General features: G+C 40.1%; 1 protein-coding gene across 2 annotated transcripts in view; it reads right to left on the reverse strand.

Moving 5' to 3' along the window:
• Positions 1-25,600, reverse strand: part of ELOVL4 (ELOVL fatty acid elongase 4) — a 30,992-nt gene extending 5,392 nt beyond the window's left edge. The window contains exons 1-3 of one of the 2 annotated variants that reach the window (XM_061207296.1): positions 25,092-25,600; positions 3,710-3,897; positions 2,147-2,227 (exon numbers count right to left, since the gene is read on the reverse strand). In XM_061207296.1, the coding sequence (XP_061063279.1) occupies positions 2,147-2,227; positions 3,710-3,897; positions 25,092-25,191 (369 nt within the window). In that variant the 5' untranslated portion in view covers positions 25,192-25,600. Of the gene's footprint in view, positions 1-2,146; positions 2,228-3,709; positions 3,898-5,955; positions 6,022-25,091 lie in introns of those variants that run through there. The other variant, XM_061207297.1, reaches the window with a different exon arrangement.
• Between the last annotated feature and the right edge of the window lie 1,604 nt (positions 25,601-27,204).

The following is a 27,204-nucleotide window of genomic DNA, read 5'->3' on the forward strand; positions in this document are numbered from 1 at the left end:
ACTAAAATAGTAACCTAAATTCATCTTTTTTATGTCAAGTATTTTCTATGACATGTGTCCTATGTACAAATACCAAAGGCAGCGGTACATAACTGAAATCTGTTCATACACCGCTGTGTGTCAGGGGTTTGGCAGATTCACTCACAGCCAGGCTCAGGCGTTTCAGAGCTGATAGAGACCTTCCTCGTTTTATACCTGCACCTGTTGGATGCCATGGGTTTTTGTTTGTCTGGGTTTGGCTTTTTGCTTTTGAAAAACAAAATTACAATTTTAAAGTGTAGGCAAGGAAGAAAGAGAAAGGCCAAAGAAAAAATAGTATTGTATTTACAAACTGAGAATTATTTACTGAATTTGCTTGAGTGATAATATTGTTGAAAATGATAAAGTTGTTTGAAAATAGGCTTGAAATAGGGAATTTCTCACGGCAACACTATATTTAATATTCACTATTATGTTAGTACTTTAAAGTATAACATTTTGGTGCAGCAAACTTTATCTAGAAGGGAAGAGATAATGTCTTATTTCTCCCCCCACCTGGGCCTCTAAATTAGCCACAACTCATGAATAGTAATAAATAATCCTTCTCTTTAGTTTGTAAACTGAATAGCTACATAAAAGTGAAGAGATCCTTCTTGGCTACATAACAATGGATACAAAAACGAGTCTTTGGTAAAACACTTATTCTGCCACATCTCATATTAGAGAGGAGGAGAGAGCCAGGAAATTTTCAAATGCAATCTGCTGCCACTCTGGTTCTTTCTCCTACTTGATTTCAGTTCTCACAATAGCTCAATTTTTAAAGAACTGACTGTTTATGCATGCCAGGATGGTAGGCTCACAATGACCAGAGTGGTATTTTTAAAACTTTATCCCCAAAATGTTAGCATGTTGTTTCGTCCAAGGGGTTTACCTAAGTTCACTCCTCACAGAAAGCAAGTCCAGCGCTTTTCCCTTTCCTTCCCCCAACCTGAGCAAGACCAGAGTCAGCGCTCCACCCAGGGAGACGGTTCTCTAGCAAGGTTACCGTAGTCAACAAATCTATATAAAGGGGCTCCTCTCATTCTCTCTCAGTCGCATCACGGGTCTTAGGTTCCTGTTAACCATTTGTTTACATGACTAGTGTCTGCCTCTCCACCTTTGCTAGAATGTCAGCTCCACAAAGGCAGGGATCCTGTCTGCCTTTCCACCTGGGTCCCCAGGGCCCCTCACACTATCTGCATACAGCAGATGTTTAATACACATTTGTTGAATGAATAAAACCAACATGACAACCAAAAGGGGTGATTTTCCTTTCACCGGCACGTTATATCTCCTAACAGGGAAATGAAGACAGAGACATAAAATGTTAACTACATTAAAGCAATTTGGTGGTGGGTCTTGATGAATACTGCTATTTATATTGTCCAACCCCAATGCTAAAGAGCTACTATTTTCCAAGGGCAGCTACTACAAATTATATTAATACATATATTACATGTAACATAAAACACACACATACATATAACATGTTATATATGCTATATAAATGTTTCATGTATATGTAATGTTCAATATGAACCATAGTACACAAGAGAAGTTCAATAAATAGTTATCAAAATAAGATAATTTACTGTTTCTTTGACTTGAGTAAAATGGTAATTTTACTGATGTAGGTGACTGCAAAGTAAAATATGATAACATTATATTACTAGTCTACTTTTCTGCAAATATGATAAAAACTGAGTTTATACCTATACAAGTTGTGCTATGCTTAATTTACTAAACATTACATAGCTTATAAGACGTTCGTTCTCCTCAGACTTTCTTAACAAATGAATTCAACTTTCTTTAAGAGTTTCTATTCTTGACCAAAAAAACAAAAGTCTAAAATATCATCTTTATACTAAACATGGAACTTCTTTATTTTTTTGAGTACTGCATTTTAGTAATCCCACACACCTTCACTCTCACGTCACCAAAGGAGAGAAGATACTGGAGGGATGAAAACAGATTTTCAATTATGTACTTTAAAAAAAAAAGCATAGCTGTATTGACTCAAAACAATCCAGTACACTTTTACCACTATACTGAAGAATGTTTTTCACAGACTAGGGACTACAATATTAAACCAACTTCTACTGATTAACAGTGTTTTTAAGGTACTTACCCTGACTTCGTGAACGTTATCCGAATAATCCACACTCTGGCAAATATAGCTATATCCTGCGTTATATGATCCCATGAATAACTGGAAAAAGGGAATAATATTTGGAGTAAAGCTTCAGTAGATACAGCATTTATAAGCGCTACCTATAATATGCAAACTTGCAAAATACTTTTAAAAGCCAAACTGTCTTAAATTTTCAATGCATTAAGCATTTAATATGTTGGAATTTCTAAAATTTACTACCTGTCCATTTATTTTAAAATTGACATCTAAATTTAAAATGACATGTGCCATTTGGACTGAGACAGAGACTATCTACCTCCTAATATTAAGAGAAATTGTGATTCCCCATGCAGCAAGAGTTGCAAGGATTTCTAGTCTTGAACCAGAGTGGGTTGCATCTAACAAATGGGGTAAAGCATCCAAATAAGTTAAAGTTTTTTATGAAGTTGAGCTTCTGTAGGCTAAGTTGTCAATTAAAGAAAGGTTTTTAAAAGGAGATACTGGGGCTTCCCTGGTGGCGCAGTGGTTGAGACTCTGCCTGCCAATGCAGGGGACACGGGTTCGAGCCCTGGTCTGGGAAGATCCCACATGCCGCGGAGCAACTGGGCCTGTGAGCCACAAATACTGAGCCTGCGCGTCTGGAGCCTGTGCTCCGCAACGAGAGAGGCTGCAATAATGAGAGGCCCGCGCACTGTGATGAAGAGTGGATCCCGCTCGCCACAACTAGAGAAAGCCCTCGCACAGAAACGAAGACCCGACACAGCCATAAATAAATAAATCAATAAAATTTAAAAAATAAAAAAGGAGATACTGTTCTTTTTCCTAGCATCACCAGTCCAGTGCTCTGGGTTCACACAGAACGTTAATGAAGAGGCTCTTGGAAAACAAATTCCTTTCGCTCTTACAACGTAAGAAATGGCTGTGCCGATCCAGCCTTTAGGGTTTCCTTTCAAAACGCCATGGAGGATTTGCTGCTGCCCAGAAAGGTGGACAGTGGTTAATAGCAACAGCTGTATAACAGTTAACTCACTTCACGTCCAACCTAAAATACAATGACACTATGTAATAGGCTTTAAACTTGAGATCGGTATTTTACACCTGCATATTTTCATCAGCTACCAAACCTGAAACTGCTGAATAAGAATTATAAACATATAGCTACAACTATTTACTGAGTGCTTAATGTGTTCCAAACACTATGTGAAAATTATCTCACTTATCTCTGATACCCTAGAAGTTAGGTATTATGCCCATCTTACAGATGGGGAAAATGAATCTCAAAAAAGTTAAATAACTTCCAGTGTCAGAAAAGCTAGTAAGGGTTATTTTAGAATCCAGTCTGTCTGCTTCAAAATCCCACTTTAAACAACTGTCTTACACTTTATATATGTTTCATATTTTTGTTATCCAAAAATGAAAACTGTCAATAACATAAAATTTACTCTTAGAGTAGCTAACATTTATCTTAGGGCACAACATTACAATGATAGTTTTACACATTCTCATTTTTTAATTTGCAATAGACCTGGGGAATTATAAAGTGAACTTTAGTAAACCTACCTCTCTGAAGATAAAAAGGTTGAGCAAAACCATCCCGAAATTATAGATAATGAGCGCTAAACGCATCTGGAAAGGTTCTCGGTCCTTCATCCATTTTGGACCCAGCCACACGAACAGGAGGTAAAGGGTACTTATACAAAGCGTAGGCAATGGGGACTGCATCAGAGGCCAATTTTCCACACGTTTATCTACAGAGAGAACATAAAATTCCTTATACAATAAATGTTCTATAAAATGAACTTATTAGGAAGCATGATGTTTCAACTTAGTTTTCCTAATTTGACCAAATACAGATTCTTAGAGGCCCAACAAAAATACATGACGTAAAAACCAAAGAAACGAGACCAATTCCTGGGAGTACCTTTTGAAAATGAAGTTTCATTACATAAGGCACACGCTATATGTTTTACAGAGAACCTCAAGAACAGACAGAAGAAACAAAGCTCATTGAAAATACAGAAGAGGCTTGGGATGAAAAGTTAATCAAAGGTTTCATAGACAGAAAATAAATACTTTAAGGAGAAACCTGACTTTCATATTAAACATCTGAAATTTATTAGCACAGTTTGGAACCTGCTCCATCCTATGTCGAAGGCAGGAAAAACTTAGTAAACTGAAGAGGTCTGGAGCATGGAAGTCGTTCCCCGGAATATTTCTGGATACTGAAGACAAGAGTACAGTTATATGTGTATTAAGTTGAGGATTAAGTTAGAGATCATTACATTCCTGTAACTTATTTAAACAGCAACCACATATTCAAGACATTTTTCTTTTTCCTTGAGAACATGAGTCTACCTTTTTTCCCATGAATATAACCAACTTAAGTACTTTTCTCTAAAGCTATAAATCATTTACCTTACATATGTGTGTGTGTGTGTATATATATATATAAAATGTAACATATTATTTCATTTAATATGAATCAACTGTTTTTAAATTCAAATATGCAACCCTACATCAAATTTATAATAGAATTTTGCCACAAATAAAACATTTCTAAGAGAAGCACGATGATGAAATATGAGGTTGACAAAAATTTACATTACAAAAAGACAATGAATTTTTATATTTCTAAAAGCTAAATAGCATTTTAAAGGTTGTGAATCTAATGTCTAGTTTATTCTTGGTAATACAAAACATTTCTAAGAGAAGCATGATGATGAAATATGAGGTTGACAAAAATTTACATTACCAAAGGACACTGAAATTAATTTTTATATTTCTAAAAGCTAAACAGCATTTTAAAGGTTGTGAATCTAATGTCTAGCTTATTCTTGGTAATGCAAAACACTTCTATGTTCTATTTTGAGGAAAATAATATATTTTTTTTAAAGTAAAAAAAAAAATTTATCTTTCAGCCAGTTCCTAAAACCTAGCCTACATGAATTTAACTTAATTGCTCATTACAATGTCCCCCTATTTAAACTGTCAGTTTTACTAAAACTATATATGCAAAATAGCTCTGGGTAAGTTAACTGTCTTTCAATATACTTTACCTAAAAATAAATTAGTCTGTTTCTATATGCTGTCAACAGAAAATAAGATACAAGACATGAAACACAAATACAAAAATATTTAATCACATAACTTCCGAAGTTGGGGCGTGACACAATAACCATGGTTTCTATAAAATAAGAGTTGTTAGAAGGGTGGGAGAGTGACTTGAAAAAAAACACATACGAAAACAACAACAAAAAACCCAGAAAAACTGATTTTACTTTATCGTTTACAGAGGAGGCCTACTCTCTATCTATTCATGGAAATTATGGTTCTGTCATTCAAATCAAAACATATTCCAGAATTAAAAATAAACTAAAGTACTTAAAAGACAGGAGAGAGAGTAATCCTCTTACAAGGAGGGAGTGACTTAAAAGATGGGGGGCTGATTTTTGTCGAAGGCACTGTGCCACTATGGTCTTACCAGTGATTGTTCCCTTTTCTTTACTGTCGTCATATTATTCTTCTGTGACCATACCTTTCTATGCCAAAAGCCAACCTAAAACATGGGGTATTCCTCGACTTCTTAGATCTTTATTTTTCTATATTATAGGGAAAAAAAAAAAACGAATACAAACCCCCTAAATCCTAAAGCTTGGCTCTACTTCAGGTCACTAGGGAAGGAGCTGCCGGGGTGCTCTACCCCCATCCAGAAACTAGAGGGCAGGTGCTGCTTTTCCCATGGATACAAAGAGCAAAAGGACTCTTATGAGAGAATCTATGTAACAAAGACAGGAAGATAAACTCACCTGTAAGGAGACTCTAATTTCTGACATCACGGATTATGTCTTACTCTTATACACACAGAATTCCTCTTGACGTCAAAGGCAGTTCTGAGCAGCAAGCAGGACAAAACTAGGGAAATGGGGCCAAACTTTCCCCTAAATCAAGAATAAATAAATAAGCTCCTTCTTTCAGATGCACAGTATGAGTAACTCACTCAACAGAGGTATTTCAAGAGACACGAGTAAGAAGCTGCAGGTCTGATAAGATGAAACACTGAGAGAGGCCAAGAGAAGGGTAAAGAGGTGGAGGGGAGCAGATAAGGAGTAGCAGACATATCCAAGAAGGTACAGGAGGCTCCATCAGTAAATAGTCGGGCTGAGTTTCAATGCCAGCTCTGTAGCTGTGGGTAGGACCTTAAGGACATAATCGGTCCTCATCTCCTGATGGAGAGATGAAGGGGAACTAGATTAGTGCTTCTCCAACTTTAATGAGGAGAAGAATTACCTGGGGGCACAGTTACAATGCAGGTTCTGACTCAGCAGCTCAGGGTACAGCCCATTTTTAAGAAGAGTCTACATTTTCTAGGAAGTTCCAAATGACTCTACGCCAAGAGCGTCATGGACCGTCCTTGAGTATCAGAAAACTAGGGGATCCCTTGGGATTTTTTTTTTAACTTTTGAAAATTGTTACTTTTAAAAATAACCATTAGGAGGAAGAATGGAATTGAAGGTAAGGAAAACTGGATCAAGAAAATAGGCAGTTTCCGCTGGCCAGGGGACCCACTTCTCACGGCCAGAGTCCCTGCACGTGTGTTCCCTTACAGGGCATCACACGGTCCTGTAAACTTCCTTAAACTGCCGTCTCCCTCAAGGCAGGGGCTGGGTACCTCACTCTTGTATTACCAGGCCTGTTGAGGCGCCTGAACATTTATTTGATGAATAAATGAGGAGTAGATCATTTTTTTTCATATTAGTCCTTTATTGTCTATCCCTTCAGTGAAACCCAACAGTACAGTTACTGATAGTCGAGGTTTCTTCAGAGTCCAGCAACCCTTCCCAATCCTCCTCCACGTCGGCTCACAGATTTAACCTGAAGTCAGTCAACAGTACCTCACCCCAGGACTGAGTGAATGTGTGCTCCATGGGGCTCAATGCCTTTACCACATTGCTTTCTCCAGGGAAAAAACACAACACCCAACAATGTAAGTCATGCCTTCACTTGACAACCACTTAACAGAGCCCTACGTCCAGCCTATAAAAGGCCACATTTCACACCATATCCATCTCAAATTAGCCCTCCAGTTTACAAGGGTCAGAGAGCTCTCAAAAATTCCACCCCCAGTGATTATCACAGAAGTTGTAGCCATTGTCAGCAACGTGAATCACAGTACAATAGCAACTTCCACTCTGTGATAACATTTGCATGAAATTTCTCCAGGTCTTTGCAGTTATCTGTGTCTTTCTGAATTTGTGTGCATCAATATTTCTATCTGACAAGATAGCCTACACTTCTTTTACATGTTCCCTTTTCCATGAAAAAGAAGGACTGAGTAGGTCACAATAGTATCAAACAATGATACGAAAATTCACCATTACTAAACAGTCCCCCAAGTCTTGAACCAAAAACAAGTGACGGCAGATTAGAACAGTAAAGAAAAACCACGAGTACTGAAGCTTTACCTATTTTATATTAATAATGAACTATTTTATATAAAATAATGAATTATCCAGCTTTTCATTAACACAAATGTTTAAATGACATTTTTTATATGTTGCCTTTCTTCTAAGAAAGATGTGTGCACTTGCTTACCTTTTTCTTTTGGCTTTTTTCCAGTTTTATTGAGAAACAATTGACATACATCACTGTATAAGCTTAAGGCGTATAGCATGATGGTTTGATTTACATAGACTGTGACATGATGACCACAATAGGTTCAGCTAACATCCACCTTCTCATATAGAGAAAATAAAAAGAAAAGAAAGAAGAAAAAAAGGAAAACATTTTTTCTCCTTGTGATGAGAACTCCTGGATTTACTCTAACAACTTTCCTATATACCACGCGGTGGTGTTAGCTACAGTCCTCGCGTCGTACACCGAATCCCTAGTGCTTATCTCATAACCAGAAGTCTATACCTTTTGACCACCTTCCTCCAATGCCCCGTCCCATCACCTTCCACCTCTGGTAACCATAAGTCTGACCTCTCCTCCTGAGTTTGGTGTTTATTTTTTTTAATAACCTTTTGAAGGTAAATTAAATCCTCTATTCATTTGAGTTACACTGAATCCAAATGTAGATTACGCATATTAGAGTAAAAGAAGATATATTTCTGGTACACTGCCAATACCCTACTCCTACACAGTTATGGGTGGGATTCCATACCATGAATTTATTAGGAAAAAAAAAAAAGAAAAATTCTGTTGAAACCCTGTCCCTCCTGCCACCACTGAAGTCAAATTCTGTCATCAAAGAATACCAAGATTCAAATGGGTTTCATGTAACACTCCTGGGAATTCTCTCTTTGAAAAGCTCTTCTTTTTGGTGGGGGTGTGGGGGAATCAATATGGTAGAAATATAAATTGGACTCCAGTCAATCTGTTTGCCAAATTGTCTTCTTTCTATATTTTATATTATTAATATGTTTATTAACAGGTCTATGCCTTTATATCTTGATGATTTTGCTCTTATTTTTGAGTCCATTTATTAACAATTTTAAGCCTTTCATGTTGCATGGAAGACTTGATCTAAACTAGATGTGTAGAATTTTAGATTTAGAAATGATCCCTTTATCTCAAAAACGAGATTCAGAGAGGCCAAGAGACTTGCTGAAGAAGGTAGAGCAAGAGCCTCCTGTGGCCCAACAGCTCTTCCAGGGCCACTCAGTCACCACGCCCACTCATTTTAAGGGAGAAATGCTCCCATCAATTTCTTCCTAAATTATAGGTTTAAAGAAAAATTTCAAATAAAATTGTGACTATCAATCATGTTCCTTCAGGAGAAAGAAAACAAGAGGGACCTACAAAAGTCCCCTTAGCAGAAAGAAGGACAGGAGATAAACACACCAAGGCTCACGCTTTCACGGGTGGTGCATCTGGTAGACCTGGTCGAGGATCGTGAAGCTTTGAAAGACATGACACTAAATGCTGGGGAAGGACCGAGGATGTCTAGCCTGAAGAAAGGAGGCCTCATCAAATACTAAAGAGATATCAGATTTATGCTCTATTGCCAGAGAACCAGTGAGAAGAGCTTTAGGGAAATAAATTACACCTAAATTCAGAAAATTTCTAACCATGAGGTCTCTTTTTCTGTAAGTAGAAAAGCTGTCTCCCTTGGTAATGAGTTCCCTCTCTGAGTTTTAATGTTAAGCAAACCTAAAGCTAAATATTATAGCAAATCAAGTTTAGGAACAAGAAACTTTATTTCAATAATAAGAATTACTAAGACACATTACCTTAACCTTCCAGACCCTTAAGAGTTAACTTCTTTCTCAGGAAATAGTTTACATTTAGAACATTTTGACTGTTTCATAAAGCTCATGCCGAGAGGGACTGATTTATTTACAAACATTAGTCTGGTCAGCAATCACACAATTTTATCCATGTTAAAAGGCCATGGAATGGTTACACAACTGTATGCGTCTGTCAGAACTCACAAACTGATCCTCGGAAAGAGTTCATTTTATCATGTATAAATTATACCTTTATTTTTAAAATGGGAGGAAAAATGGTCCATCTGAAGTGGGGCTTCCCTTGAACACCCTCCACCAATAGTCTTTTATTCTTTTCCTGATTTATATCTTAAAATCATCCAGCACGGTATATAGAACAGCTTTTCAAGTCAGACCCTCCATCCCTTTTGAGCTAAGTGATTTGCAACAGGTTATTTGGTCCCTGACCTCTCAGAATTCGCCAGCTATTAGAGGAGACAGACATGAAAAATCAATTGCTTTGCAGGACGATGACAGCAATGTCAGAGGCCAGTCTGAGAACAGTGTCAGGACAGGAGAGAGGCGACGAGGGCAACTTCCAGAGCTGACATCTGAACTGTTCCTTGAAGAAAAGAGGAGGGACTTGCCAAGCAGACAGGGAGGGCGGAAGGCTTTCTTGCAGAGAGAACCATATGTATAAAGAGCCCCAAATCAAGAGATAAAGCACTTATTTTGTAAACTAAGCAGGCCTGAGGTAGAGCATGTATACAAGGAAAGATGGCAGGAAATGACTAGAGATTTACAGGTCAGATCAGACCTGGGAGAGTCTCACAAACTATGCTGAAGACACTGGAACTTATCCTGTAGATAATGGGGAGATGCTTCATTGGTTAGAAACAGAAGACCACATTCGGCTTTTAGCAGATCATGACGGAGGCAGTGAGAGATGGACTGAAGGGGAAAGGCAGGGAAACCAGCTGGATCAGTGGTGCTCAGGTATCTGTCTGTTGCTAGGCTGCCCACAGAAGGATCATCTGCTTGTTAAAAATATAGATCCCTAGGCTCCACCCCAGTATCTACTGAATCAACATCTCTGTGGGGGGGGGGGCCCAGCACTACGACCTCAGAGTTCCCCTGGTGATGCTGATGGGCAGCCAGCCTTGGAGACCACTATAATGCAAGAAATGAGGGAAACCTGGATTCGGGGGCTGCACTGGTGATGGAAAAGATAGGCAGATATGAAAGTCACAGGGGCACAATCTACAGACGTCGTGGTTGACATGGACGTGAGAGGTGAGAGTGAAAGAAAAGTTCAGGATTACCCCCAGATTTCTGACTTGCCTGCTGGCACAGATGGTAAAGTCATGGATCCAGGACAGAGCATAAAGGAAGAGGAGCAGATCTGGAAGGAGATGATAAGGTGCATTTTAAAATAATTAATTAATTTATTTATTTTGGGCTGCACTGGGTCTTCGTTGCTGCGCGCGGGCTTTTCTCTAGTTGTGGCGCGCAGGGGCTACCCTTCGTTGCGGTGCACAGACTTCTCATTTCTCACTGCAGTGGCTTCTCTTGTTGTGGAGCACGGGCTCTAGGCGTGTGGGCTTCAGTAGTTGTGGCACGCGGGCTCAGTAGTTGTGGCTCGCGGGCTCTAGAGCGCAGGCTCAGTAGTTGCGGCGCGTGGGTTTAGTTGCTCCGCGGCATGTGGGATTTTCCCGGACCAGGGCTTGAACCCGTGTCCCCTGCATTGGCAGGCAGATTCTTAACCACTGCGCCACCAGGGAAGTCCGATCAGGTGCATTTTTAAGCAGCTTGTGTTTGAAGCACTCATGGGACACCTAGGTGGAGGTATCCAGTAGGCTCTGGAGCTGCAGGTGACTGCCGGGGCTGCAGATGCACAGGGGAGTCACCGGCGATGAGAACCCCAGCAGAAGTTCAGGTCACAAGGGAAAGAGCGCATAGAACGAGAGAATAAAAGGAACAAAGATTGAACCCTGGGGGACACTTAAGGGAAGAGTGGGATCCGTGGCTGCGAAGCAACCAGAGAGGAAGGAAAAGAGAAAATGATGTTGTGAGGACCAAGAGAGTAAGGTGTTTTGAAAGCGATGGGGTGGGCGACAGACTGTATGGATGGAGAGTCAACTGTTCTCTCCTCTTCTTTTTAATGAGGGAATAATAACCATCTCACAGGGTGGATGGGCGATGGTTTAAATGGGAGAGTTCCCAGCACACGTGGACACCGCAAAGCCCTTCCTTCTGCTGCACCCCGTTCCCTCTGCACCCATGCCTCCACGCAGGTGTGTCCTACGTCAGGGATCATCCGAGCCCCTCCTGCTAAGAGTCAAGCCCTTCGATGTCTTCCAGGCCTTTTCTTCCTGACCTAGAGGAGTTCCCTAGGTTCTGGATATGGGCATTCAAGTCAGACTAGCAGCCTGACAACCCCAGCTTCCTCATTTAGCAGCTGAATAAGCCCCAGCAAGTTACCTAGTCTCTCTGGCCTTACGGGTGATGACAGGGCTGTTGGGAGGAATAAGACACTGCATGTAGAGTGTCTGACACAGAATAAGAGCTCAATACGTGTCAGCATTGTCATTATTACTGACGATAATCAAACCACTAAATCCTCCTCTGTCCCAAGAGAAGAGTTAAACCAAATTAAAGAAAAATTACCATCAGTAATTCATCTTAGGAGAAGAGTTTAAAGTGAGAAGACAGAATATTTTTTAACTTATATACTGAGAATACAGCACATTTTGTAATTTATTCAGGAGAGCAAATACATAGCAAGTCTAACTCTAAATTTTTAATTATTTGGAAAAAAAGGTGTTTTTTTTTTTAAAAAGCTCCTTTTTAAGAAAACGTAAACCACATTTTAATAAATAATAGAATATTTATAGTCCAATAGTTTTCAAGTAACCCAAGTCCTTAGAAACTTCTACTTATATACAAACAACAGTAATTGAGTCTTACAACAAACTATCACTATATATACTAAAGCAACTTCCTTAAAAATTGCTATAGGCCTCCTCTTTGTTTGAAAGGCTTATTTCTTTTAAAGCTTTTTAGAACTCAGGATTTCTACCAGTCAGAATGGACTTTCTTCCCCAAGTAGTCTAAGCTGGTCATCATCTCCCAAAAGAAAAATTAGTAAAAATTTTAATGTTTAGAAGATCCAAATTCCTAGAATTAACAAGAAAGGGCACACGATTACAGGAGGAAACGATGCTAGGTGGGTGATGACCTGGGGAGTCACACGAGGCAGAGGGAGTGTGGCACAGGGCAAGAGACAAGACCGGAATGAAGAACAGCTGGATTCCAGCTCTGTCGGTCATTTCCTGCCCCATGACACCTATGAACCTGAAACTCTCTGAGCCACAGTTTCCTCCTATGTATTAATAAAATGGGGGGGGTGATGATAAGATTCCCCAAATCACAGAGCTGCTTTGAGCTTCCAACGAAAAAACCCTCTGTAGGAAGCCTCTCCAACACGAACCCTTTTTGCACGCTTGAAAGTATTAGATATGGATTTCTTTTGAAACTTTTAAAGCACACTGTGATTGTCTCTATATACCATGCAACTGTGCTGTCACTGTCTGCTTAAGTGTGTCCCACACCAGGCGGGACAGGGGTTGCATGTGCTAACTGCACAGCTACAAAGGCTCCCAGAGTGGCTGCACCCAGCAAATGGCTGAGGCCGAGCGCAATGGAGGCCACCAAGTGTCTAGAAAATAGATGCTGTTATGTGGCTACTGCTACTGTGAGCGTAGCGATGCAAGACATTTCTTCTTCTTCTTCTTTTTTTTTTTTTACTGAAGTAGAGTCGATGTACAATGTTGTACCAATCTCCACTGCACAGCACGGTGAGCTTCACACGTGTATACATTCTCGACATTCAAGACATTTCTAAACCGCCCTTTTCATTCCGGGAAAATGAGCAAGAGTTATTGATCAATATCGTTCTAAAAGAAATGCAAAGTCCCTGCTGGGGTAAATAAATAATAAATAAATAAATAACTAGGATTCTCTTAAGTAAATTTTAAAATCAGTAGCTTAAGAATATTTAAAAATTCTTCTTTTTCCATCGTAGTTCATAGTAGCAGATTACCCAAAACATTAAGAAAACTCCATTCTCCTGCTATTCAAAGTGTGGTCCCTGCAACAACGGAAAAGCACCTCTTGGAAGCTTACTGGAAATGCAGAATCTCAGGCCCCACTCCAGACTTATTAAGCCAGAGCTGTATTTTAATTAGATTCCCAGGTGATTAACACATTGAAGTCTAAAAAGAACTGCTCTAGCCTACTCAGAGGTGTGGGCCTACTTTATATAATATATAATCAAGTCATGTAAGTTTGATTTATTTGTTCCTAGAGCCTACCTGAATAAATCAGCCACTTCTTTTTTTCTAACAACATCTACCTCTATTTAACCTCCCATAAACAAAAGAAAAACACAAATCCAACAACCAACTAGAGACATGGAGTAGCTTCGGGAGTACAGTCAAGACATCAAGAAGTATATACTATACATTATTCTCTATAACTAGTCACCCCTCCTTAATAAGTTAGAACCAACAGTTGCAAATCAACTCCATGTTTTTTTAACACCTGGCAGCTAATCACTAACATTCAGGTGATATTGTTATAAATCCATTTGCCTCTACTGACTATGCAAAAATAACAGTGATTCCATGTCACGCTGTACACTAAAAGCACCCCAAAGAGAAACTGTAGTCTTTTTCTGAAGGAGGTAGTCAATGTCGTCCTCCATTTATTATAAATATCATGAGGGCCGGGGCTACAGCCCTTATTCCTTGATGTATCTTTATAACAATGCCTTCGAACATTTGTGAAAAGAAATTTTTAATGAAAAACGTAGATTACTGTTGTCAAGAAGAGTCTGAGAAAGATCTTATCTCTGTGACAAGGATAAACTAAATACCACTGTGAGGTCTCTTCTAGGTCCTAGTCGAAAATGTGATGCTTAATATATTCTCCAAGCCAAGGGAGAGCTGGGGTATCAGTGAGGTGACAAAGGCAGAAGCAGAGGAGAAAGGTCTTCACACAACTGGATACAAGGGGACAGGTAACCATCTAAGACTTGCTGTAGAAATAAAACATTCTGAAGCTGTTGGAGGACTGAGGGATGAGTTTCCTACTGAGTCAGGGTGATGAACCGGGGGAACGTCTGTCTGCTTTAACCCCCCGTGTGCTCAGGGAAGAGGATGCTGGTTTGAGTTTGGAAGAACACCTGGATGAATGGAAGGAAAGGGCAGCTCTTGCAGAATTCAGATGTAAACCAGGCAGAGGCTGAGCTAAAAAAGACCGAAGGTCAGAGTGCGATGGGCAGACAGAAGGGAGCAGAGGTCATCACCAGTAAGGCCAGGGTGAGTTGCGGGGTCTAAGGAAGCAAATGGCCAGCACATAGTTTCATGAACTCAGCTGTATAATACTCACCCAAGAGCCTGAAAGAATGGAGAAAGGAGTTAAAAAGCAGAAAAAAAAAAAGAATTTTGATTCGAAGTTCACCTGAACAGAGAACACAATAAAGGTAGAAAGTGAGAGAAATTATCAAATTTCCCATAGGCTGCAGATAAATAGGGACAGATCCAGAAGCTTCAAAGGAGAAAAGCCAATAACATGGATGAGGTGAGTGAATCAATGTGTGATGTGACCTGAAGACCGATTACTCTGAGGTTTCATCTGGGAGGGTTAGTCCTAGATGGAATAAGGTCTGGTCAGTTTACCCGCTTAGAAAATAGGGACGGTAACAATACCGAGCCCAAAGGAGTAGGAGGATAAAATGTAACAACACAAACCAAGCACTGGACACAGAGCCTGGCACACAGTAAAGCATTCAATCAATGTTCACTGTGATGACTGAGTAATAAAACAGTATTTGCTGGATGTAATGATTCCAGTATAGGATCATTACGGACTATAAAATGTTGTAATATGCATTCTGTACACCTTATGTTATTTAATGTTCACAGCACGCCTATAAGATAGGTATTATTTAACAACTCTATGATGAAGAAATAGGCTTAAACATATATATATATATATATATATATATATATATATATATGATATAGAAGAATGATGCCTTGTATACGGGAAGCCAAGCCAGAAAGAATGCAGATAAGGTGTTTCCTTCTCACCCCATTTTCACATTTTGCTGGGCTTCTGAGAAAAAGCAGTCATAAAACACCCTCCCTGTGCTAATCGGAGAGGTCAAAGCCCAAACATCACCTTTAGTGCTGCCAACGTTCTCAAGGCTTTGAGAAAACTGAAATGGTGATTCCCCTTAACAAAAAAAGATTGAGAAACTACTGGACGATGGATGTGTGTTTTAATGGGCACTTGAGCCGAGACCTTCTTTGCTCACAGTTCTATTAGCGATCCATGGTCAATTCTTAATTAATTCCTCTTCACCAATTAACAGTAGTTTCCAGTTGCTGCATTATGAAATTTGGCAAACACTTTCATAATTCCCTTTGAATATACTTTTCTTACGGTCCTAGCTAGTCCATAATATGGAAGTCAACTTCACCTTCTCAGGCTAATTACCACTCTTTATATTTTAGATATATATTCATATACACACACACACACACACACACACACACATATATATATACATATTTATGTATATTTATTTATATATAAATACATTTATATATAAATACATATAAATAAATATATTTGTATAAATGTATAAAAACATTTATACCCTTATATAAATAAGTGTATATATTATATGTATATATTTATTTATAAATATTATAAATATTTATATATTTATATATATTTATTTAGTTATATATACATTTAGATGTATATTCATATATACACATTTATGTATATATACTTATCTATGTATATTTATTTATAAATACATGTATATATAACTACATATACATAAATATATTTATATAAATGTATATATTATATATATATTTATAAATATATAAATATTTATGTTTATATATATTTATTTAGCTATGTATACATTTATATAAATAAATATCACTTTTTAATTTAGTCTCATATGACAGCACTTACAGCACCATTAAGCATTTCAGATGCTTTCCTTTAGATTACCTCTGGTGGTATTATGACTTTGCTCAGATTTAGTATTCTAAATACTATGTCCATAAGAAAGCAGTATAAAGGAAGGTAAAATAAGAGAAGGCACACAGGTCAGAGGACGCCGCTCTCCTGCTGGGTGAGCATCATGGAAGACGAGAGCACTGGGCGAAGAGAGGAAACAACCTCTTTCGACCCATTTCCACGACACTGTCATCTGCAAGTTGTTTAACTTCTAAACTCATGGAAATATCACTGCCTGCCAGGCCTATTCCCCGACGTGTGAGGTTCTTGGTAATACTGTAAAACAAAATACAAAGCCAAGGTTGCCCTCCTTGTTCTTTGCTACTGTCTAGCCATGTGGGTACTTTTTTTTTAAGCAACAGCTATGCATACTCTACAAAGAAAGCCATTCTACAATAAGCTGAAAAAATAAAATAAAAGAATCAACTGTCTCGGCACTGAACACCGAAGAAAGATTATTTCTAGAGGTGCTATATTAATTGTATAACATATGAAATTCCTTTTTTTTTTTTAGTCGTAGTAAAAAACACATGAACTTTACCGTCTCAATCATTTTTCAGTGTACATTTCATTAGTGTTACTTCATTAGTGTTACTTATATTCACACTGTTGTGCGACCAACCTCCGCAGCTTTCTCATCTTGCAAAACTGAAGCCCGGTTAAACATTAAACAACTCCCTATCTCCCCCTCTCCCCAGCCCCCGGCAACCACCGCACCACACTGCTTCTATGAATTTGACTACTGTAGAGACCTCATATAAGTGGAATCACCAGTATTCGTCTCTTTGTGACGGGCTTATTTCACTTAGCATAATGTCCTCAAGATTCATCCATGTTGTAGCTTGCGTCAGACTTTCCTTCCTTTTTAAGGCTGAATAATATCCCACTGTATGTATATATCACATTTTGTTCATCCACTCATCCTTCAGTGGATATCTGGGTTGCTTCCATCTCTTGGCTACTGTGAATAGTGCTGTTATGAACACAGGTGTGCAAATACATGAAATTCTTTAACAATACATATCTGTGCCTAAGTTTTATTTGATAAACAAATAAAATGAAAACAGAGGAACATACTGCTTCAAACACTCTAGTTCAAAATCACAAATGCCTTTATGCAATCACACTTAACAGTGAGTAACTGATTCCTTCAGTGGATTAATGCACTTGCCTTTGAAATTCCAAGACATATTCTAATTAAATGTGACCACAAATAAAATATTATATTGAGGTATTTGTTTAAGAATGACAATATTCCATGGAGAAAAATAAATGACAAAAGTAAGATTTTTTAAAATTACCACTTTAGTTAAGGAACATACTTACACCAAAACCGTTTAATTCTTTTGTTTTCCCCATATGCCAACGCCTACATATTTGTAGCAATTTTGCAAAAGTTTTAAGCCATACTTCCAAATTTAAGTTAGAAATGCTCAAAGATAAAGTGTCTATAACTGAAAAATCTTTTGTAATAATGTATGATAAAATTTTTATGTTCTATAGAAAAAAAATATGAAGTAAGATTAAGTTTAGACTATCTAAGCCATTGTTTTAGGAGCTATTACAAGGATTCAATAAAATGGCCTTAAGAGAACATGTAGTCTCAAACCTTCTAATTGTACAGGTAGAAATATGAGCCCCAAAGAATCAGGAATAATTTGCCCAAGACCATGTAAAAATGTAATAATTTGCCCTTCACCATGTGATAATTTGCCCTTGACCATGCCCAAGACCATGAAACCACCTGCAGAATAATAAACTTATTCTCTAATGTTATTATTATTTTTGACAAAATAGTTAACTCTGGGTTGTTCAAGGAATATGTAGACCATTAAATGGGTACAGAATTATAGCAACAAGCACAGGGCTATGTCAAAACAGGTGCTTAAATATCTGTATCCCTTTGTTTTTCTATTCCTTTAACTATTTCCTGTGGAGCAGATAAGAGAAAGTAAAAAGGAATGAATGAATGAATGAATCTGTTATTTTCACTACTTGGGCAGCACTAATAGTCTTGTTGGAAAAGATTCGTATTGTTGCATAGAATGAGGGTTTTCAATTACTTATCAATATATGTTTGTTTGAAATTGCTTTACCTATTTCAAGAATTTTTTAAAGTTCCATCTATATCCAGAATTTAAGAGCCGGATGAGACCTTAGAGATTACCTAATTCAACTCAATTAAGAGATGAAAAAAGTTGAGTTCGAAAAGCAAAGGGACGGCTCCAAACTCTCACGGCTAATTAGCGGCAGATCTGGGACTAAAGCCCCCGTCATCTAAACACCAGTCCAGGATCCTTTCCATTGCCTACACCACGCTGCCCTCCTCACTCCCACACACACCACAAGGCTTCTGCACAGACGATGAAGAGAGAGGAAGAATTACATCTGATTTTATATCTCTTGAAAGTATTTTGTGCTAAGTGATTTAATGGTTTGATTCCTTCATTAAATTTAGTCAACATCAATTGAATTTATGACTACCTTTAAAAATGATAAAGATCATTTTTAAAACTCTCTGTAATTTAGTGTAGCCCAAAACCTTATTAGTATTTAGCCACCAGAATATATCACTATTTGAAATTATACTGGATTAAGAGGGTTGTTATCAAATCAACAAATGTATGGGCACTTCCTAGTGTTGGGGAGAAAAATACAAAGTGAAAAGATAAATAAATAATAATGAAGGTTAAAACAGTACAAGACAACAGAGTCCCAGAAGTAACAGCACAAGGATGTACACGAGCAACGGTTTAGGATGATGGGATCTGACGGAGCAACGAGCTGCTCCGGGTACCACGACCGAGAAAGGCTCCGCGTGGGAGGGAGGCTGAGTCGGGCGGGTCTTGGTGAAGGACATGTGGGGCAGGAGCCAGGGGAAAGGGCAGTAAAGGCAAGGGCGGTGTGATAAGGGACATCAAGGCAGACGTGCACACGTTTTACTCAAGGGTGAGTTATCCAAGTTGGCTAGAGCTGCACGTCTGTGGGCAGGGAAGTGCTGACTGACCAAGTTAGAAAGGAGAGCTGGAAACTGGTTTTGAAAGACCATGTATTTCTTCCTCCCTTCTCTTTTCTAAAAGTCAAAACCCATATGATTTTTTAAATATATATTCTAATACATTCTCATTCTAAGGGAAAATAAAACAACAGCACCTTAACTGAAAAACGTCCTGATAATGAAAAAGAAAAAAGAGCCATGTAGCATGAGAAAAGACAGATTGTTACCCAACTCTTCTGTATGTGCTAATACATGTCTAATTCAAAATAATAAGTGACTCAATAAATGTAAAATAATACTTATGTTAATAATATTAAATCATTCACTAATGACATTATCATATGACAAGAAAAAAATAAAACATTGAATTTTAAAAGGATGACCAATTTCTTTGTGGCACTTAAGATCACAAAAGCACTGTCTGATAATAACTATCTACATAATTCTTAAAACCTTGTTTCCCTAAGCCAAAGAATCTAACTGTATAAAACGGTGTCCTGACACCAGTTTTAGAATTTGCACTGTTTTCCCCTCCTGGAATTCCATCTGTGACTGGATGCTTTGCTACATGCTGCTGGGGAATGGACGAGAGCATGAGACATTAGAATCCAGGAGTCTGCCACCAAAAACCACTGGTGAGGGAAAAAGCAACAAGAATCAAACAAACAAACAAACAAGCCTAAAATGGCATGGACCTCCTAGAGGCTTCAGGGAGGTTATGAAAGAAGGATAAGACCAGGACCTCATTGAAAATGCTGCCTAAGGGAGATCCCACATTAGAAGGTGGACACGTTCCACATATTTGTCTTTAATTAACTGCCTAGAACTTAGAATGTCTTTTCTCAAAGAAACATTGAAAATGGTAAGTGAGTTTCCAGGCTAGGCCAAACAAAAAACCTGTTTTAGATAATAACGTAGATAAAAAACTCTACATTAACTGTGACAAATAACAAAACCAACGTAACTATAATAGACGATATTAAAGACCCATGCTCCTCTGGGGCCCAGCAATCTGTGGGACAGACCCTACCTATCTGAGCTGAGTTAAACATCCCCTCCCACGGGCCCCCAGTTTCAGCACGCCAGGCTGACTCACTGGCCCTTAAACTCATTCCCAGTTTCCATGGGTTTTTAGTTTTGACACCCCTTTCCTTAGTTGACCTTTCAAATACTCTCCCCAACAGTATCCACATCAACTTCACGTGGTGAAACAGCTAAAATACTCTAAAGGCAGAGCCTGTACATTCCTCTCATGACTCAAGACTACGGTGCAAGTAGAAGTGGAGATGAGGAGAGTAGAGAAGTAATCTCCTGACCTTCCCTAGGCCCCAACTAGGCCTGACTCTGACTCTGATCACACTGCCTTCAGACCATGATGCCAAGGAAGGTGGAATGGCCGTAAGCTGCATGGGGCAGTGACCGAGTGTCCTCATTCTCTCCCCAGAGCCCAGAACTGTGCCTGCACATGGCAGGTGATGAAGTAAGAAGGAAAGATTATGCAAGCCTAGCTTCTGAATTTCATCATCATCCCACAGGAGTCCTCCCTCCTCCTGAACCACTCATCCCCTTCTCCCTTCTGCCCCTCCAAAGTGAGGGTAAGGCCAGCTAGACTGGCCTTTCACGCTCTAACTTCAACTCCCAAGTAGACACTCATTTTTCACCCAAGTATAGGGTGCTATATTTGTGAACAGAGAGCAGTGTCAAAGTCCCCCACCAAACACACATGCATGTACAAACATGCTCCAAGAACAATGGCTGTTTAAAAACATGTGGTCAATGTACACACTGCTATATTTAAAATAGATAACCGACAAGGACCTACTGTACAGCACAGGGAACTCTGCTCAGTGTTATGTAACAACCTAAATGGGAAAATAATTGGAAAAAGAATAAATACATGTATATGTATAACTGAATCACTTTGCTGTACACCTGAAACTATCACAACGTTGTTAATCAACTATACTCCAACATAAAATAAAAAGTTTAAAGTAAAAAAAAAAACAAAAAATGTGGTCAAAAAGAAATACGGTAACTCAAGAGACATCTGGCCTTATTGTGGGCATGCTGGCTGTTAACTTTCTAGGATGTTTCTATGTTCATGTCAGTTACGCAAAATGGTACTAATACGTATTTATTAAAATAATAAATGCAACGGAAAATATAAGGTACAATTAGGGTACAATTGGGTATTTATAAGTTGGGGATATTAAGACTCATTGGTTTTCAAATGTTACATACAATTCTTCTTGATTAGATGTACACTTTGAGCCTAGGATCCCAGTCCTAATAATTTTAATGTACTCATGAAGTGAAAAAAATAGAAGGAAAAAACACAATGACATCAGAGTACCTACTCTCATGCCACCAACTGGTATAAAAATGTTCTATACCAGTCTATATTTTCCTATATATTATAAACCAAGACTCACTTACTTGTTCAAAATATCTAAAAATATAATATAGAGAAGGGAAAATTTATTTTTGCTGGTTTTCTAAAAGTACAGCTCTTTCAAAGTTTTGACTCCAATGTATAAAGTGTTAATGATGTAGTTAAAGTAATACTTTCTGTGCTCATACACTATGGGACATATTCTGTATTTGCTAGATATGTGTCTTTGAAAAGCCCAATTTTTATACATTGCTTTGGATGTGTTTTATTAAATACCACCATTTGGGGGACTTCCCTGGTGCTGCAGTGGTTGAGAGTCTGTCTGCCAATGCAGGGGACATGGGTTTGAGCCCTGGTCCAGGAAGATCCCACATGCCACGGAGCAACTAAGCCTGTGTGCCACAACTACTGAGCCTGTGCTCTAGAGCCCGTGAGCCACAACTACTGAGCCCATGTGCCACAACTACTGAAGCCCGCGAGCCTAGAGCCCGTGATCTGCAACAAGAGAAGCCACCAGCCCCCGTTCACCGCAACTAGAGAAAGCCTGTGTGCAGCAACGAAGACCCAATGCAGCCAAAAAAAAAAAAAAAAAAGATAAATAAATAAATTTATTTTAAAAAATACCACCATTTGATATAACAGCGCAAAATGGTATTTTTGCAGAAACTGCCCTAGGGCAAAAATCTTTGGGCTCATCAAATGTACTCTACAAATGTGTAACTATTCCTGTTCTGCAAGTCCAAAGTAGATAGAGTTAGGCAGAAACCTTTACACTTAGGCAGAAACCTCAGTAGAGAAAAGTATTTAATGAACTGATAAAACAGAAACAAAGAAGCACACAACTACAGTGTGAGGATGAAAGCACTCAAGGGCACAGAGCCTTGCTCATTTCTTTCTCTCCCTGAATGATCTGCATTCTTTCACCATACTCATCGCTATTTCTCAACACCATCTTTCTCTGCCCACTTTTATGTTCCCCTCTGACTCATCAACTTCTTCTTCAGCCTCATCTCATAAGCTATTTTTCTACTTTGAAACTCCTTCACCCAGATTTTCATGAAACTATAGCAAGGAGATCCTCTTGGAATCAGAGTAGTGCGAATGAATCAAAGACAGGAGAGCACAGAAGAAGGGGGGGTGGTGGTGAGAGGGTGAAAGGAAATGGGGCAGACCTATTCTGCCTCAGTCTGAAATATCCCTCTTACACAGCAGCAAGGTAGAACCCACTAAGCCTCTAAGTTGGCTAAGAAATACCATCTACCTATACTAGGTAGCTCATTACAGAAAGCAAGAAAGCAGTCTCAGGTTTCGTAAGTGGATAGCCAGAGCATGGGTGAATACCTTCCCTCTGATCTGCTAGTGAGAGGTCACTTCGTTCGAGTGGCTACTCTCACTACTCCGGCCTGGCCCTCAATATTATATTATTGGCCCTTCACAGGCTCGTGGAAAGCTTTCACATGAGGCAAGTGCACAAAGCTTCCCATTTCATTTGTGATTTTTTTTATACAAGCATCATTAGGAAGGAATTAACCATCACAGAAAGGCATATTCTACCTTTGCCATCAATTGCTCTGCGACTCCAGAGGTGGGAAAGCTCTGAGGTAGGAAGGGAAGACAGACAGGAATGAGAACTCCTGGGTGTGGCTGGCTATATGGAGATTGGAGGACCTTGACGAGGCCTGAACTCTGAAGTATGCAAAGTGCAATTATCTGCCAAAGAGCTTGCCTGATGTTCAGCTCTGTACAACTGTGTAGTGGGAAACCCTGATGCAATGTTTAAATAACCAAAATCACAGAGACTAAGGGAAGGATACATCTTTCCCAGTTTTTGTAGGTACAGCAGCATAACCTCAGTGTACACTACATAGAAGAGAGACTTAAAAAGGAACGACTCCATTAAAAAGTGCTTTTTAACCATCTTCAAGTGCAACAGCTAAATAAGTAGCTTATTTCTCAGTGTCAAACTTGAGATCTTCTGAAAAAGAATACACTTTGCTAAAGAAGTTAAAGCCATATCAATGCCAAAGAATCATTTTGTCTCACACATAAATAATTCCAGCACACGTTTCTTTCCACGACATATATCCCATGTATTGTACTGTGTTCATGCTGTAACCACTGTCCCATTGACTCTAACAACGAACACCAAACTATAGGAATATATTTCCATTCCTTGGGAAGGGAGGCACAGCCCCAACATGTAATGTTAACCTCCTGCGCCGCTGGGATGCAGGGCAATACTGCAAAAGGACTGGAAACGGCACAACATAAGATCATTTCTAAAATCCTGTTAGCTTAATTGTTTATTTCAAAAACTTGTAAATGCTTTAAACCCAAAAGTAACCGAAGTAAGTGAAGAAAATAAATGGTAAAATATACAAATAACATATCAGCACAACTCTTCCCGTTAGAAAAGCTGCCTAGCTCAGCCAACTAACGATCCCTGTCAAACTGCAACACCGAAAGGGAAAAGTTTGCCAATTTAAGACAATTGTATACGTGTAGGCTTCTGGGACAACCTCTAGGTGCTGCTGTAGAGACCCCCTTTCCTAAAGATTCCCTACTTCTTTCCCGATGTTTTAACCTTCCCCCTCCCCCTGACCGCACTGCACTGCGCAAAGCCATCACAGACAATCACTTCAAGCCTATCTGTTGTTGAAAAAGCCTCGGAAACTAACCTCCTCCAAGGTGCAAGGAGCCGAACAATGGCTTTTGACTTTTCATTCCAAATTATATTCTAGATGGACGAGCTAGACAAGAAAATATTACCAGGTGTGTCAAAGCAACCAGGAGGCCAAAAGAAGCAAAAGGACAGCGACCACTGGGCCCTCCGCCCTCCCGAGCCATCTCACCGACGGAATATTGCTAAATGTTAAAAATGATCCCTGTGCAAAAGAGAACTGTCAGAGCTCGGAAGATGTGGGACCACAGGGTGGGGCGGGCCTGCGCCGAGCTCTCAGCAGCACACGCTCCATCTGAAATGCCAGCTCCTGCATCCGAGAACCTGACGAGAGATGGTGGAAGCTCCGAGGAAAACCGGGCAAGCGTCGAGGGGAGGGGGAAGACTTAACGTTCGGATCAGATTAACCAGTGCCCTAGCGCGGTCTCCGCGCCCGGCACCTCCTCGGATCCGCAGCATCCCAACAGCCGCAGGGGGCGGGGGCGCTGCCGGGCCGGGCGCTCCGAGGCCGGGGGCTGGTGTCTCCCGCGGGGCCAGGCGAGGATGGAGAGCTTTACCTGTGATGGACAAGGTCCAGCGGTAGAACTCCACGGTGTCGTTGAGCGCAGTGGACACCACGTTCAGGACGCTGCCCGGCTCCGAGTCCAGGAGCCCCATCCCGGCGGTGAGCGGGCGCCGGCGTTGGGAGGAGGAAGCGGAGACCCCGCGGGAGGACCGACCTCCGAGGCGACGGCGGACCGAGCGAGCGGCAGCTGGGGACCCCTCTAACGGCGGCGGCCCAGCTGCGTCTTCTCCCCTTCGTCGGGGCGCCGCGGTGGCGGCGGTGGCGGGGATACGGCGGTGGCGGGGATACGGCGGTGGCGGGGATACGGCGGCGGTGGCGACGAGCCGGGCGGAGGAGAAGGTACCGTCAAAGCTCCCGGGAGGAGAAGGAGGAGGAGGTGGAGGAGGAGGTGGAGAAGGAGGAGGAGGAGGAGGAGGAAAAGGAGGAGGAGGAAAAGGAGGAGGAGGAGGAGGAGCAGATGCTGCCGTGAGCGCCGGGTGCTGCACCCGTCTGCCGCCGCGCGCCGCCGCCGCTCCAATCTCCTCGGCCGGCGTCACGTGGCCGCGCGCGGGGACTTTGCGCAGGGATACTGCGGCGGGGAGGGGCCTGCAGGGGCCGGGGCCGCGCAGGCGCTGGCCGCCCCCCATCTGTCGTCCTCACCCTCTACGCGTGGTCTGGGGAGCGGGGCACCGCGGCCTCCCCTTGCCACCTCCCCCCGCGGGTCTCCCCGCTCCCCTTCCCCGCCTCCCTCTCCCATCGGGGCCCTGCGGAGGAGTATGACGCCTTCCCACGCGTGACCTCGCATCCACCCTGGATGCGCCTTAGGAAACTGGACAGGGAAGAATGGGCGTTTTGTGGGGAAGGCTGAGGTAGGCGACGTGCTTTGGGCCTTACCTGGCGTTCACTTCGATTTCCCTTGGGTTCTGTTTCCTTCACCTCCACCTGCACAGACTTGTCACCATGACAAGGGAGATACAGAAGTTATCCCTCTAAATTAGTAAAGGGATGTTTGTCTTCCCAGCTACAGTGATGGAGAATGGACTTTGGGGTCTAATCGTTAGCAAGTTAACAAATAATTTGCATGAATGCTTGCATGTGTTCCGCAGGCCCTTTTAATATACAGAGAGTAGTCAAAGCAATTTAATTGTTAAATAAGGTTCTAATAATTAAATGAGGTCATGAGGAAAAGAGAGAGGGCAGAGAGAGGCCTTACAATTAGAAAAGTCCGCTTAGACCTGAAGGAGTTGTGGTGAATCTAAAAGGATAATTGCTCAGGAGACAAAAGACAATCTAGGTGAAAGAGGGGGAAGTATTTTTAAAAATTGTTTAGATCGTAAGAAGATGATGGGAGGTTACAAGATAATCTTACCCCCGAAAAGGAGCAAAACTACATACAGTTCGTAATTTGATAGTTTCTGACATTGAACAAGACCTTTGAGAATAGTCCAATAACCTTTTCACCTACTTGGTATTTAAGTATGTCACCTGCTTTTTGTGTAACCTTTTCTCCAATTGTTGATTTAGGATGCTATATTTAAAGGCCATTGAATGCAGTGTTAATTGTTTTTGCTCTTTGACACTGTTAAAATAATCTGAATACTATCTTTTATCATAGTTATTTGATTTATTTCTTTTCCAATTGACCCGTTATATGTTCTTTGATTTTATTGTATATTGGAAGCATCCTAGAGGATAAGAATTATTTGGGGTTCCTTTTTGAGGACCCAATCCAGTGCTATAAATAATAATTAATAAGTATTTATGATGATGTCAAAATGATAACATATTTTTTCAGAACATAACAAGGATTATAAGTGACAGACACTTTAGAGAAAGAAGAGATAACTAAAAGTAACTGATTTATTGTATCGCTCAAGCAACCATAGTCTTCATTAAATGCTCTACTTTTGAAATTAACAAAATAAAATGTAATTTATCAAATATATTTATCAGATTAAAGTTTTTTGGATTGAAATTATGGTTTCTCAAGTCTCAACCGCAATTTATGTGTGTCAGTCTGATCCTAGAAGCTATTAGCTATATTAAAAAAAAAAACCCAGTCAAGTCTCTGTATTTGGAGAGTGGTAATGTTCAACAATCTACTTATGTACTTTGGTGGTCTAGCA

This window comes from Eubalaena glacialis, chromosome 12 (genome assembly GCF_028564815.1).
Source record: "Eubalaena glacialis isolate mEubGla1 chromosome 12, mEubGla1.1.hap2.+ XY, whole genome shotgun sequence".
Classification (NCBI taxonomy): domain Eukaryota; kingdom Metazoa; phylum Chordata; class Mammalia; order Artiodactyla; family Balaenidae; genus Eubalaena; species Eubalaena glacialis.